At 42.6% G+C, this 14,728-nt stretch overlaps 1 protein-coding gene across 2 annotated transcripts; it reads left to right on the top strand.

Moving 5' to 3' along the window:
• The first annotated feature begins 552 nt into the window (after positions 1–552).
• Positions 553–14,491, top strand: PLEK2 (pleckstrin 2). Of its 2 annotated transcripts, XM_090141177.1 has the most exons (10): positions 553–3,019; positions 4,719–4,980; positions 7,093–7,257; positions 8,222–8,403; positions 9,126–9,217; positions 9,532–9,719; positions 10,081–10,182; positions 11,094–11,177; positions 12,436–12,514; positions 13,115–14,491. In XM_090141177.1, exons 2-10 carry the CDS (start codon positions 4,933–4,935, stop codon positions 13,240–13,242), a joined length of 1,068 nt encoding a protein of 355 aa, XP_089997303.1. In that variant the 5' UTR covers positions 553–3,019; positions 4,719–4,932; the 3' UTR covers positions 13,243–14,491. The 2 variants fall into 2 exon arrangements, with proteins under 2 accessions (XP_089997303.1, XP_031449076.1); XM_031593216.2 differs by lacking the exon at positions 553–3,019 and having other exon boundaries at positions 4,661–4,980.
• The last annotated feature ends 237 nt before the right edge of the window (positions 14,492–14,728 follow it).

Here is a 14,728-nt window from a genome sequence, read left to right as displayed (position 1 = left end):
GGCAGCCCATTCCAGTGCCTGACCACCCTTTCAGAGAAGTAGTATTTCCTAATATCCAGCCTGAATGTTACAGCTTCAATAAGTATAGTTGATAACAGAAATATAGTTACTTTATTCCTGTATGTGAATATAGCAGGAGCTTTAATGAATTTATTCATACTTCAAAATAGTTAGTGCTGTATTCTGAGCTAACTATTGTATGACCTTCCAAGTCCGTGTATGTTAAATCTAGTTTACACTGGGCTGAACTGTTTATCTCCTCAAAAGAAGAGAAACAAGATGGGCTTTCCATGAAGTGGGAAAAAACCTCCAGTTTGCCCTTGACTGTGGGAATTGAGAGGACAGTTCTTTTTAAAAATGAAACTTGTTCTAATTTTTAATGTATTTATATTTTTTCATAGTTATAGAATATATTTCACATTAAGAATATGAAAAAACTATGAAAAATATGAAAACTATGAAAAAGAAGGGAAAAAGACATGCAATATATATTCTATATATTCTATATTGCATGTCTTTTTCCCTTCTTTTGTGCTGTTTCAGGATTAAATGCATGGAAAAATGCATTTTTAGATGTTAGGACAGCCTTGTCATGGTTTGAAGTTGTATTCTGCGTATCTAATAACTTTCTGGTTTTCTTTCTCAATTCACTAAAACAGTGAATTGACCTCTGTTACCCACAACATGTGAGTACTCTGACAAAAGAACAGAGTATTTAAGAAGTGAAATATCTTCCTGTGATCTGTATACTGAGGTAATGCTGTGAAAAATTGCATTGAAAATGAGCCAGCCCTACTTGTAATAGTGTTAGCAAGGGATTACAGTTAGTGTTGCCTGTAAGAGCTATTTTGCTTTATTAATAGGTGGACATTGTTTCTGTCAGTAACTGACTGGATATGTTGCAGTAGCAGGAAGTAGGAGCTATGAGATGGCTGATGTAGGGCTGTTAGCAAGGTACCTGAGGCAGCACTGAGAGCTCAGCTTCATTCTACTGTGTTGGTTTTCACGTCAGTGCCTTGGGTAGCCTGTTGAGTTGAGGATCCTTAGCACTTGTTTTCCTTCTGTCTCAGCCAGTCTGTTTGGTATGTCTGTGTGTTTGCCTACCACGCACTTTGGTAAGTGTTACGGGGTTTTTGTGTGAAAATCTCTGTAGAATATTGAAGTCATGTGTTCCTGTTGTTCATTAGCAACTATGCTGCCTGCTAGACTGTAATTGTAGGACCAATGTCTCTGCTACAGTGCTCATGTAGTCAACTGAAGGGGAAGGTACGGATGTAACTGCAGGCAGATGTAACTATAGCATCAGATGTGAGGATCTCAGCTTGATTTTCATATCTTAAATTAGTTTTGTAAGCTAGCAACTTGAAAGCCATTTTGCTTAGAGAATCCTTTAAGGAGTCATTAATACAAAGAGACACAAATGTTAAATGAGATCAAGCACACCATCTGGTAATGCAGTCCTGTGTCCTGTTTCTGATTAGAAGAAGTAGTGGCTGCTCACAGAGGAGTGTCCAGCTTTCTTGGGGTGGTTGTATTTTGTTTGGCTCTCAATAGAGTGAAAATTCCTTGCTTTATTCTTGTTTGATTCTGGCCTTCATTATTTTTCAGATGCAATGGAACTGGCATATTGTTCTTTGTAGCCAGATCTGTGTTTAATTTCTCATAGATTTTTTTGGTCCAGAGAACAAACAGCTGAACAGCTGTTTTCAAACACTGCCACACTTACAGTTAATTTACAAATGCTCTTGCATCAGATTACTCATGAACATTTGCCATCTTCCACTTTCATCTAGAAACATTTCATCTTTTTTTTTTTTTTTCCATTTTATTTCATCCCCTAATCCACTCAAGGAACTAAAGATTTAATGGCATCCTACTCCAGGCGACAAAGTCTCAGCATTTTAAGAAACTGTTTGGGAAAACTTCAAGTACGTAATCCCCCCACTGTGATACTGTTCACATTATAATATGTAATGGGAACTATAGAGCATGCTATAGGGGAAGTCCTTCGGGTGGGTTCTCATCCTTTGCTTGTTGGGGGACTAAATGGGAGGCACCAGTAATAAAATAAAGCAATCTGTGTTTCCTTTTAATCATGAGCCTGTGATCTTGAAGTTGCAGACAGGTGTTCTTGGCCATCTTAATGCAAACTCTATAGTATATTATGTATTTTCTGGTCACTTGGAATGGAAAAATTTGTCTGCCACTCAAAATACTATGCTGACATATGGAAAATACAGTTTGAATGGATCTGAGGAAACAAATAGTCCTTATGGTGATTTTCAAGTTCTGTCACAGGCTTAGTTTTTTATAGCTTTCTAGATTTTATATGGTTCAAAGCTCGTCCTTTTCTCCTGAGAGACTTAAATGCTTGAACTTGCCTTCCCCGCACGTGCCTCAGTATGACAGGCACATGCTATAGCATGATCTACTGACCCATTTCACAGTGTGTGACCCTTTTCCTACAAAGCTGAGAGATCTGTTATTACTCAGCCTCAGGGAGCAATCTGTGGACAGTCGGTTAGCCTTGCATCACCTCTACAGAATGGGGAGGGTTGGATATGTATGTATTACAAATATCCCAAGTATCAAAGAAGTACTTCCAAGTGTTAGAGTAAGTAAAGGCTCCTGTTTATCAAAACTACGTGGTATGGGACCTGTTGCTTGGTGACCAGCCAGGGGGGATTTTTCTTCACCATTCTTCATCAATTTTACAATAGAATTCATTGTTAGTGGTGATTTTGCTGAGATACGTCTGTGGGGCTGTGGGTGGTCTGCATGCTGGAAAAAAGAAGTGCTCACTCAGAACTTGGACCAGGGCTGATTATTGTGTAATTCTGAGATCACTGTCTGAGCCAGAGCTCTCTGCAAGCTCCTGCCTGTCCTCACCAGCATGGAATTACCTTCCCCACCTGGTTACGGGCTGCCTGCAGTAACAAGCTGAACAACATGAAGACAAACCTCAAGTACAACGTGCTGGAACGTAGTATTCCTGGAGCCTGTTACATAAAGCACGCAGGTCTGGGAAACAAATGCAGTATCAATGCGTTGTTTCTACCTTGATTCATGGCTGCTTTTCCTCGATTCAGCATTGGTAGCATCTTCAAGTGCCCGCTTGGATGAATAGTGCATATACTTTCAGTTACTGCCTGAAGTTTAACAGCTGTGGGACAGTGCAGATGTGTAGAGGGTTAACTTCAATTCTGATATACAGAGAATTTAGTGTCATGATGTTATTTACTGCTTTTCTGTTGACTACATCAGTTTTGTTTCCAAGATTCTGCTGAATGCATGCTTTTACTTACGTATGCACCTATGCATGTGAATACGGGTTGTTCTTAAAGAAAAAAGTATTTCAGTTCCTTTGTACTTAAAGGCCAAAAAAACAAAGAAGCATTTTTCTTTATGAAAGTTTACACTGATATCTTTGAAAACACCAAATACCTGCAAGTGAAACTGATCCTCTGCGTGTCCTGTTAAGCTCACTGCATTGCTTCAGGCAGTCTGAAGAGCAAACCGGGATCTGGCCTTCGCAGTGGCAAGCAGGGTACAGAAGGAACTGCTCACTTCAGGGTGGGTTCCTGCATTTGAGATCTCAGCATTCTTTTTGCTTATATGGGATTTTTGGTTTTTAGTTTTGATTAGCAGTCAGTTGCCCACTGTATTTCTCATGATTTATGCAGGGCCATTTTTTGGGCAGTCTCCAGTATGTTGTCATGTTTAACACCTTCTTTAGTATCTCCCTTTTCCTTCCTTGGCAGAAATGTAATAAAAAAATAAGATAATGACTTGCTTGGTCCGTTTCCTGCGTGCATGAAAGTGTGACCAGCAGTCTGAGCAGAGTGCAAACACAACTGAGCTGCTTGAGAGAATGTGGCTGACTGAAGAACTCTATTTTTATTCACACTTTTTTTTTTTAATGCATAGCAACGGGTGCTCTGTTATGCTTTGTTGTGCAGTGCGTCATGCTTCTTATCACAGTCTGTACCTTTATCTGCATTCATCACCTCCATTTAGCTACGAGTCAGGAAATGCTCACAGTACAGCAGACTGTATGCTGCAGCTGTCTGAAATGCTGTTATACTGTTACTCATTTTGACTGACTTCATCAGAACCTATCAAATATGTTTGTCGTGCCTGAGGTTTTAAAAAATGAAATAATGCTCAGGCACAAAAAGGCACTGTTTCAGACGTTTTCCAGAGTTTCAAGAGGTCACTGTACAGTGTTTGCCAATCAAACTGCTGTTCCGAAAACCCAAGCAGTTGCTTCCACAACAATTTAGGTTGTTAAGTTTAAGTGCAGCCATATCCCTAACTATGCCTACGTGTCCAGCGACCACTGAAAGCAGGGAGGGCTTTGGGAGACTTTGGGGCTTCTTCTGTAAAATGAATTTGTTGAAGCAGTTTATTTAGGTTTGTAAAGTTCTCCTTGTGCTCGCTGTACCTGTTACACTTGGGCTGTTCTGACCTGTAACACCCTCGAAGATGCACTTATCAGATGAGACACTTAATTCCATGGAACAGCTTTGTCTGAGATGTTGAGGTGCGGTTTTATGGTGCTGCTTCTCCCCCCATGCAGCCCCGTGTCTCACCTCATTTCCCGTTGTGAAGCTGCTGCCTGTGTTGGCTTACTCACCTCAGGGTGGTTTTTTATTGCTCTGAATTCTGTGAAATTCCTTTGAGATCCTTTTCAGACCTCCCTTTGTTTCTCTCCCCAGAGGGCAGGTAATGCACCAGAGCCAGCTCAATGTTTAACTAACATCTCATAGGTAGGAAGAAAGTGAGAAAGAAGGGATGGGAGCATACGTCACACTGGAGGAGGAGGATCACGGAGAAAAATGAGCTCTCCTCAGCTCCAGGCGTGCAGAGGAACGGGCTGGCAGGGCCTGGGTGCTTCTCGGCAGGACGAAGATCTGCTCTCTGTGGGCTGTGATGGAGGAGACTACTGGAGTCCTGAAGGAGGGCTTCCTTGTCAAGCGGGTAGGTGCTGTGGCCTTCTTCGCACTGTTCTCTCCATAGAGGAAAGCAACCCCTGAGGGGCCTGTTCACGTGGGTTTGTGGGCCCCCCAGTCTCCTATAGGGGAGCTGCAGGCTCCGACTGCCCTCCTGCGAGTTCCTCATGCAAGGTTAGCTCAGAGGGGAGGGAGCTATCAGCATGGCTCAGCTACCAGAAAAATGGGCACACCTCTGCAAGGAGCACACAGAAATATTGCCTGGCAAAGGCTACGTGGCAGCAGGGAAGTGGCCATGTGAAGGCTGGATGCAGGTGTTGGACAGCCTCCTCACACAGCTTGTGCCTTTTTTAGCGGGCGCTGACAGGGTTTGCTATTCTGTATGGGAGGATGGGGAACAGGTTGTCCTTTTTTAAGAGGATGAGAGCAATACAAATGTAGGAATGCGTCCTAAGTATCTACTTTCTTCTACAACTCCAAGTTCCAGTGTAAGAGGTGAGAAAACAACAGGACAGTGTGACAGGTTTCAGCCTTTCCCAGTACTTCTCTCCAGAGAACCGAGTCAGCCATGGCAGGGACACCAGGGGGCACTGAGCAGCCTTCAGGACAAAGGCTCAGTGACTAATACGGTCTTTGCACAATCCAAGTGCAATTCAAAGGTTTGTTCAAAGCTTTGCCACGCCTTAGGAAATGCTTTTCTGCACTACGTGTCAGCACTTCTGGTGCTAACATGATGGTAGCAGGATCTCTGCTGGTGGGACAGCTGCGGGCCACGTGCGGTCTGAGCTGCTCCTCAATGCCCCTTCCATGGAGCAGGAGGAGCACTCCCAGCTCCTGCTCTTGTCTCCAGGCTATGGTCGTGCTCTGTGGCTCTTATATGGCTATTGGATTTGGGATGGGAAACAAAGGCACCGTATCTGTGAGAGGAACATCAGCATTGTCAGCATGCTGAACTGAAACTACCAAAAGTCTGTGAAATTGGGTAGGAAAGAGACCAGAGAGAGGATGAATAAGGGAAACTGAGGGAGGAGGGAACAAGAATGGGAAGAGATTCAGAGAGAAAAAAAAAAAGGGGGGGAGGGAGGGATGTGATCAGGTAAAGGAAGAAGATTTGTGAAGGAGAATGGAGTAGATACAATGAGAAAGGCTCAGTGAGTTTAAAATGACTGAATTAGGTATTGTAATGTTCTGTACTTCCAAAGTAAAACACATGAGAGTGAGGTAAAGTTAAAGAAAAAGAGAAATACCACCTCCTGAAAAAGAGGAAATCTCCAGGAAGGAAAGAGTGATAACAAAGGAAAGACAGCCAAGGGCATTTGCAACAGGTAAGAAACACTATGAAGAAGGTGAAGGGAAGAACAAAACCAAGCTGGATAGACTGTGTTTAGTATAGATTCAAAAGCATTAGATCTAATGTACTTTGGATTTTAGAGACTTGTTACGCTTCCTTTATTGGAAATTGCTGAGCTTCTCCTTCACTCACAGCAAGTTAAAGGGGTTCGATTCCTGTCACGACCGGACCTTGCATAGTCCTTCCTCCAGGCAGTGCCTGCTTCTCCCAGCCCCAGAGCTTCCTATGTCCAGCACTGTGCCTGCAGTCCATGATGCTCCCTCACTCACAGAAAGGCAGCCAGCTCCTGGCTGGGCCGACCTGCAGAGAGAACTGGGCCTGCTGGTACCCCACCTCACTCATCATGCTCTCCTATGCACTTGGGCAAAAGGCAGCTGGGGGCTATTTATGGTGAGGAAAGAGGAAGTATTTTATTCTGTATAACCTAGAATGTATCTGACAGCAGCCTTCATTCAGTCTTTTATCAGTAAAGAGAAAAATTCCTTTGCAGGAAATGGTAGCACAGGGAGAGTTTCAGCCCGGGAGGCTGAGGCAGGCAGCCTCCCAGTAGCAACATGAAGGGATGCAAGGAAAAGACAAGTCACATTTCTACACTCACTCTGTGATTTTGTGTAGATGAAGCTCTGTTATTTCATTACTAAATATACATATTTTAGGGAGAACAGGACTCACAACAACTTCTCATGATACTTTTCAATTTGTTGTTGATTTATGGTATTCCACAAAAAAGAAGGAAAAAAAAACATTTTTCCAATGCTTATGTTAATATGTGGATTTCTTCCCCTCTAGGGACATATTGTTCATAACTGGAAAGTAAGATGGTTCGTTCTGCTACAGGATAAGCTGCTGTATTATAAACTTGAAGGAGGCAAGAAGGAGTCTTCTCCAAAGGGCAGGATCCTTTTGGACGGCTGCACTATTACTTGTCCATGTCTGGAATACGAGAACAGACCGGTATGGCTGGAAACATGTACCCCTCCTCCATGACACTCACTTCTTAATTTCTCCCTTATCTTTCCCCTCCTCTTGATTTCTTTAACTGTTGCAACCATATCACTGAGGTATGTATTTCCAGGAGTAGGTGCAGCCAAAAGCAAACAGCCATTTGCAATGTAACCAGGACTAGAAATTAACTCTTTCCTTGTGTCTCTGTCATCCCTTCTGCTCAAATCTGGGGCACATTCATCAAAACAAACGAAGTCTCTTCCATGCACACTGGAACAAATGCATCAGCCTAAGAGTGTGCAAACAGTGGACATAAGCAGCTCAACAAAACCTGAGGAGGACTGGGAAAAAATGGCAGCTCATCACCCCAGCAATTGCCCTAAACCCAGCTGTCTCCATGGAGTGCTCCTGGCCATTTCAGATTCCCTTTTCCATTCAGTGGGACTTCACTGCTGTGGAAAGCTTTCAGCAGAAAGTTTGTGGAAGGGAAAGTGCCTCCTGTGCTTCTCTGCTCACCAGTGGGTGGCTGTCACATAGACCTCTCCGGAGCGGGGCCAGAAGGAAATGACTCTGTAAATTGTTTACTATTTCAACCTTCCTCGTGGCAGAATGAGCCTAGAGAGAGTCTGTAATTGCACAGAAACCAGAGATCTGGATGTCAAGGCTCTGTGGTCAGCAGAACACTGCTATGTACTCTGGTATCTGGGTGACATGTTCTCTTCCAAGCTTGTGCTCTATGCACGCAAACCATGCTTTTAACTGAAAACTCAGGGATTTAGGGGGGAAAAAAGTTCACTCTCCCCAAAACAGAGCTGTGCCCAGCATCCTTCAGGTCAGTAGTTTCTTGCTACTACCCAGCTGGGTTGCCATAACACACCAATTTCTTTTACTTGGACCAGTGGTGAAAGAAGCAAAATGCAAGTGAAGAACAAAAGCTAAACATTGTTACTGCTTTGCACTTCTCTCTTTGCAGTTACTTATCAAACTAAAGACAAAAACCAACACAGACTATTTCCTTGAATGTTGCTCTAGAGAAGAGCGAGACTCTTGGGCTTTGGACATCACTGGAGCTATTCATGCTGGTCACCCAGTGCAGGTGCAAGAGCTTCACAGAATGAAGAACTCTTTCAAACTGCTAGAGAACATCAGCCTCCAGTAAGTGTTCATGGTTTCTCCTTCCACTGTTGCTGTACTCTGCAAAGCACTAGAGCCACTGGATGAGATGGTGAAGGGAAGCTTCTCTCAGCACAGATCTGCTCCTTCATCACCAGGAGCGTCTACACTGGCTGCTCCCTCCTGGGTTTGCACACACTATAGCCAAGGCATGGGAATGCACTTCTTCCTGACCCCAATTTTTGGCTGTATGGAGGTTCTGCACAGGCACGTCACTGCTGGCTTGAAGGCTACTCAGCTGCAGAGATATTCAGGCTGGGGTGATCTTGCAAGTGGTAACATCACAGAAAGACTGAGAGATGACTTTGTACATGCCATGGTGGTAAGCTCTCAGAGCTGACAGCCAGAGTCCAGAGTAGGATTTTTAGGGTACACCACATTAAACAATAATTTCTATTAGGGATAGAAGAATGGAATTAATTTAATTCAATTTGTGTTGAAAAAGTATATGAAATCTGGCTCTGGTTCAATTTGAAGTGCTTTAAAATGAAGGACACATTGTAAGGCATCCTGCTTAGCGCTCTGCATTGGGAGAATAAAGTTTTGCTACACCTCACTTAGCACTAAGGGTCAGAGAGGTATGTAGGTTGTTTCACAGCTTTGTGCTGGTAATCTTCAGGGCATCCTAGGCACAGACAGAAGCATGTGACAATTTCTGCCCATCTTTCTACTTATGTAACTTTGTCCTATGTACTCTTTTACAGCCACATAGTGGATAAAATGCGTGACAGCAGTACTGGAATTAAGCTGACCCTCAATGTGGAGCAAGGCAATCGATACAAAGAGACCTTCACAGGTATGCTTGCTGCCTCACCTCTGACATGTTGCAAGGACATGGGAGATACGGCACTGCTTTCATGGTGGGATCAGTTATGGCCCAGTTGAAGGTACTGATGCAGCTGAATTGTCCAACATCTTTTTTCTCTTGCTCATTGGATACATGGAAGCACACAGAGGACCTCTCGCTTTTGTCACCCTTACCCTTCACTGACAGCCTTTGTGACGATCCCAAAGTGTTTCAGCAAAGGAAGGCTTGTAAGGCAGAAGACCATTTATCTGCCCTTGGAAGAGCGTGTTCCCTTGGGCTGAGAGCTGCCTTTCTCCCTGCAGGTTCCGCTCTGGTGGACTGGCTCATCTCCAACAGCTTTGCCGTATCTCGGTTTGAGGCCGTCACCCTGGCCTCCATGCTGATGGAGGAGAACTTCACCAAGCCCGTGGGGGCACGCAGCACCGGGGCCACGCGCTACAGTGACCTCTCTGAGCAGTTCCTCGATGACTCCACCGCACTGTACATGTTTGTAAGTGATGTGGCTGCCAAGAGGCAGCTCCTCTGCCCTTTGTCACGTGTTTGATTTGGGGCAGGGGTCAAGGGGACGTGCACAACATGCACCCATAGGCAAAATATGCGGGTGTGAAAACAAACAGAAGGAGAAACTTTGGGCTTTCAGACCAAAGTTTTAGTACTGGAACTTTTGCTGGAAACAAACAACTGCAGGGATACAGAGAGATCTACAAATCAACTAATTTGGTATTAAAAGGGGCGTAGAGCAGAATTTGCTTGGGAAATAGTAGCTAAAAGTAGATAAAATGTAGAATCTTGTACTTAAGAGTTTATTTAGATGAAAAACAAAAGTGAAACCATCTATTCTCTACTTGCAGGCTGAGACCGGTAAGAAAATGCTCAGTTCCAAGGAAGAGCTACAATTTAACATCTCCGAATTAAGTGGCACAATTGTGAAGCAAGGATACTTAGTGAAACAGGTAAATACAGTCTTTGAACTATCACTGGGAAGCAAGAAAAAGCACAGCTGGTACAGCTCAGAGGAGAAAGAATGCGTTCCACGAGCACAGCAGTGGAGTTGTGTCCCGCAGAGTAGATCTTGCCTACCATCATGAAGTGGAGCGTATCTGGTTATAAATATATGAGCTATGGAACTTGCTGCTCTGGCAGGATTAATTGGATATTCCGTACGTGCTGAGTATATACTGAAAGGCATAAAGCAACAATCGAGAGTCCCACACCAATTCCACCAGAGCTGTTACAGTCACACCAAGTAGATTCACTGTTCCTCTGGTTTAACCCATCCTGTGGGAATTTTCCAAGCAGCCTGGGGACCATGACTGAATTTCAAAGCTGAGCAATTTGGTTTTTGCATGAAGTGGGCATTAATTTATGAGCAGTCACTCAGACACTCACACAGATGTTCTAGTGGGGGTGAGTGCTATTTTTTTTCCAGGCATAATTACCTGTCCGGGGTAATTGCTTATGGGATCCCACACTTAGCTGTGAGCAAGATGAGGACCAGTCCCTCTAGTTTGCAGCTGAACACAACCACCTGCAGAGGGAACCCCACCTACACTGCACAGTCACATCGAAATTGAAGTTAAGAGCAGGAGCTGGTTATGTAATCTCTTGGTCCTTTCACTCTTCTTTCTCAGTTCTCAGCACAAGAAAGGAATAAGAAAATGTTAAAGAGGAATATGAATAAGGAATATGAAGGAGGTTGAGCAGAAAATCCTGGGAGTTATTAAGATGTCAGAAAAGTTTTTTCTCTGTTGACTGCAAAATGTCTGTTTTTCAGCACCTATTAAGGCTGCCCAAACAGCCTGCAGGAAAATGGCCATTGCAGGATGTATGTCCTGGCAGTAACGTTAATTCTTCCATTTTGTAGGGACACAAGAGGAAAAACTGGAAGGTGAGGAAATTTGTTCTGAGAGCTGATCCTGCTTTCTTGCACTACTATGACCCCACCAAGGTAAGTGAGCGGGGAGTTGATACCCTCAGAAATCCTCTGGCAGACCTAATTATTATGATAAAAATACAACACAATGATGTTGTAAATATTTCTCTCTCCCAGATCTTCTCCTGGACTCTTCTGTTGATCTCCTGGGGAATAAGGCTTCACTGGCCTTACCTCTGGAGTTGTCCCTGTATGATTCTCTGTTCCTGTGCACCCTGCCTACCTTTTCCCCATTGAGATTCCTTTTCCCTATATGTAGGGCAGCAACCTTGGGGTTACTCTTTTGCTGTACACACACAGTCTGTGGCAATGCTCCTGCAGGGATTCTTCCTGGGCTGTAGTCTTTCTGGGCTGGTATTCCATCACTTGAGAGCAACACTGGGATTTCCTCTGTTCTTTTTACATCCTTGAATAGGATTCCCTTGATCTCAAAGTATTTACAGGAATTTCTGCCACTCAGATTTAAATTTGCTCAAGGAATAGGAAAGTTTGTCACTTTATCTTCGTGGATGTAATCACTGAAGAGAGAGTGAGCCAGAAGGGCATGTGGATCCATCAGTCCCAGACACACATGGTACCACAAAGCCCATCAGAATACTAAGATGAACATGTACAGGAATGTTTTATGTGATTTATAAAGAAAACAAATGGAGTAACAGTTTTACATTTTAGGGATCTGGTTCACCTTCCTCCCCCGCCCCGTTCTTTTGATGTGTGTGGGGGGGGGGTTATTTTTTGTTTCTTTTGGTTAGTTGCTTTTTTTTTTCCTTGTCATTCATTTGTTTGTTTACATTGCAGCTTGCCCTTGCAATGCTGTACAATCAGATTGCAGTCTGAAGTTCAGGCATAAGATCTTTTCATCTTACAAAGGAAAACAGATTTTTTTCCATACACGCTCAGTGAAAAGCTGCAATCTAAAAACTTGCAGATATTTTTTGTTTGTTTTAATATGGGTTGTTATTGATAAAACTGCATAAGTTTGAAATGTGATTGTTAACCTGCCTTTTGTGCTTTTAAATTAGTCTCCACCATTCTCAGCTATAGCAGAGAAATGTCTGAGGCTGAAACAAGTAATGCACAGAATTACATGTTCTGATTTTTGTGACTTGAATGTTTCGTATCTGTATGAAAGACTGGTGTTGCATCCCTACTTTCATAAAATAACTGGTGTGCTCTGGGAAATGATTCTAATTATGGTACTTTGCAGCTAAGTCTTTGTGTTGTGTTTGTTGTTTTTGTTTGTGTTTTTGTTTGTTTGATTGATTATTATCAGGAAGAGAACAGACCAGTAGGTGGATTTTCTCTTCGTGGCTGTCTTGTCTCAGCACTGGAGGACAATGGAGTCCCAGCAGGTAAAGCGTGAGCGTCTAGACTTTGCTACATATGTGCTTATGTGAGAGCATTACAGTTGCTGGGAGTGGTTTGTGGTTTGGCTGGCTGTACGAACACAGGCCAGCCTTTCTCCTCCTCTCGCAAGGGAGAGAAACTGTGTCATCAGGAATCCCCACACTGCTTGGCTGGGCAGAGGGGATGTTGTTTGGTTTGGTTTGGTTTTTTAAATTGTTTCTGCATATCTTGAGTGTTCCTTTTTTATGGACTGTTCTCATTCAGGTGATGCTTGAGAGAGACTCAAGGAATGCATTAATATTCCAGAGTTAACAGCTAAAGAGGAAATGCCTTTTTGGATGTTACTGAACTCAAAATCTTGAGGAAACCTCTGATACTGTCCTTTTTTTTTTTTTTTTTTTTTTTTTAAAATGTGTCCTCTCCATCTGGATCTGCTAGAATCCAAATTTAGCAGAGACAGAATGGCTTGAGCTGTCTTGTCTGTAATGAAATGGAGAGATCCGACACCTCAATTCACTAAATTAAAATTCTTCCATATCAGGAATTTTCACCTGCTGCAAAGTTGTTCTCTGTACACCTTTTTTTTTTTTTTTTTTCCTCTGTAGGTGTGAAAGGCAACGTGCAAGGCAACCTCTTCAAAATAATCACCAAGAAAGACATTCATTATTATATCCAGGCCAGCTCCAAGGCAGAGCGAACACAATGGATTGAGGCAATCAAACCACTGACATGAACAAGATGGACTCCATGCCAAACAATGTCACATCTGTGACCAAGTTCCCTGCTCTCTATGTCTGGGAGTGATGGTTGTTTGTTTTTTTCCTTAACCATTATATTTTTGTCATGTGTACTGTCACAGCACCTAGCAATTCCTGTCAGATCAGAATCCCAGGTGGCTAGGATCACACAGATCTGGAAGAACTTATGCTCTAACCAAGAGACAAAGAACAACAAGTGGTTACAAATAAACGACGCTTTACAAGGACTTTACATCCTTCAAGATGGAAGAAAAAGAACCTTTTGTACGAGTATTCAGTCTACATCTGACAGATCCAGATTGTGCTTTATTTTAAAGCAAAAATGTCTTGCTCCTTTCTCCTTTATAAAGGGGTTTATAAGCTTAATTAGTTCAGATGGACTGAATCAAAGTGAATGAACTGAGTCACAGTCATGAAAGACCCTGGTGTCTGAGTCTGCCTTTCTTGATACATCATGATAAAGCCTTGCTCAAGCTTAGCTCTGGTGTCATTAAAAATACATCACACAAAAAAAAGTTCAGTGCATTCGATTCTCTTGTGCTCTTTAGATACCATGTTTCTCAGAGATCAGTAGGAATAAGTGAAAATAATGGTTACATAGACCTTAAACCTATAGTACTATTAGAAAGTGAAAAACTGTCTGTAGTGGCAAAGTAGAAATGAATATATGAGATGATTGAAACATCCAATCAAACTGCTTATATGATTTATATTATTATTTATTATTTATATTATTATATTTATATATCTTATATTATTATAAGATTTCTGTTATCTGAGTAGCTGTATCTGACAGATTCCGCAGAGTCACTAAACCACTCTAAAGACAGAATGCTATAGATCATCCCTAAAGTCACAGAGGAATTTGGTAGTTCTCTATCCACAGAACCACCTCTTTCATATTTGTATATTTATTATAACAGCCATATATTTGGGACTCTTTTCTAAATCTACAGCAATGAAATAGCAGCACAGCATATGCATGCATTCAAATATTTACAAAAGCTGGTAAAGAAGTTTGCTAGCAAAGACAGTTTTAATCATATGCAAAAATGGATGACACATTTCAGCTACAGATACAATTACATAGGACTGATCCAGAGAAGACTGTGAAATCCACAGCTGTTGAAACCTTTCAGTTCCTGAGAACTCTACTTGCAACAGATAGGGATGGTGCTAAGGCATCTACTATTGTGTACTGTGAAACACATATAGCTTTGTGGTGATTGATTGGAAATTCCTGGACAAGAAGTTCCCTTTTGATAATGTCAGCCTTGTTGGGACCCTTCAGACTCTCTTATTCACTTCCAAAGATATTTCCCACTTCTCCTTTCTCAGTCCCATGGCCTGCACACCACTCAATTCTAGTCACAAGACTAACAGTCACCACAAAGGACTGCGCTGCATTAGCTGGCATGCCTGAGGGGGTAGGGAACCATGAGGATTTGAGAGACTGCCTAG

The sequence above is a fragment of the Phasianus colchicus genome, chromosome 5 (genome assembly GCF_987193195.1).
Source record: "Phasianus colchicus chromosome 5, bPhaCol1.hap1.1, whole genome shotgun sequence".
Lineage (NCBI taxonomy): Eukaryota > Metazoa > Chordata > Aves > Galliformes > Phasianidae > Phasianus > Phasianus colchicus.
The sequence above is the reverse complement of the archived record's forward strand: the minus strand, read 5'-3'. Positions and strand labels throughout refer to the sequence as shown.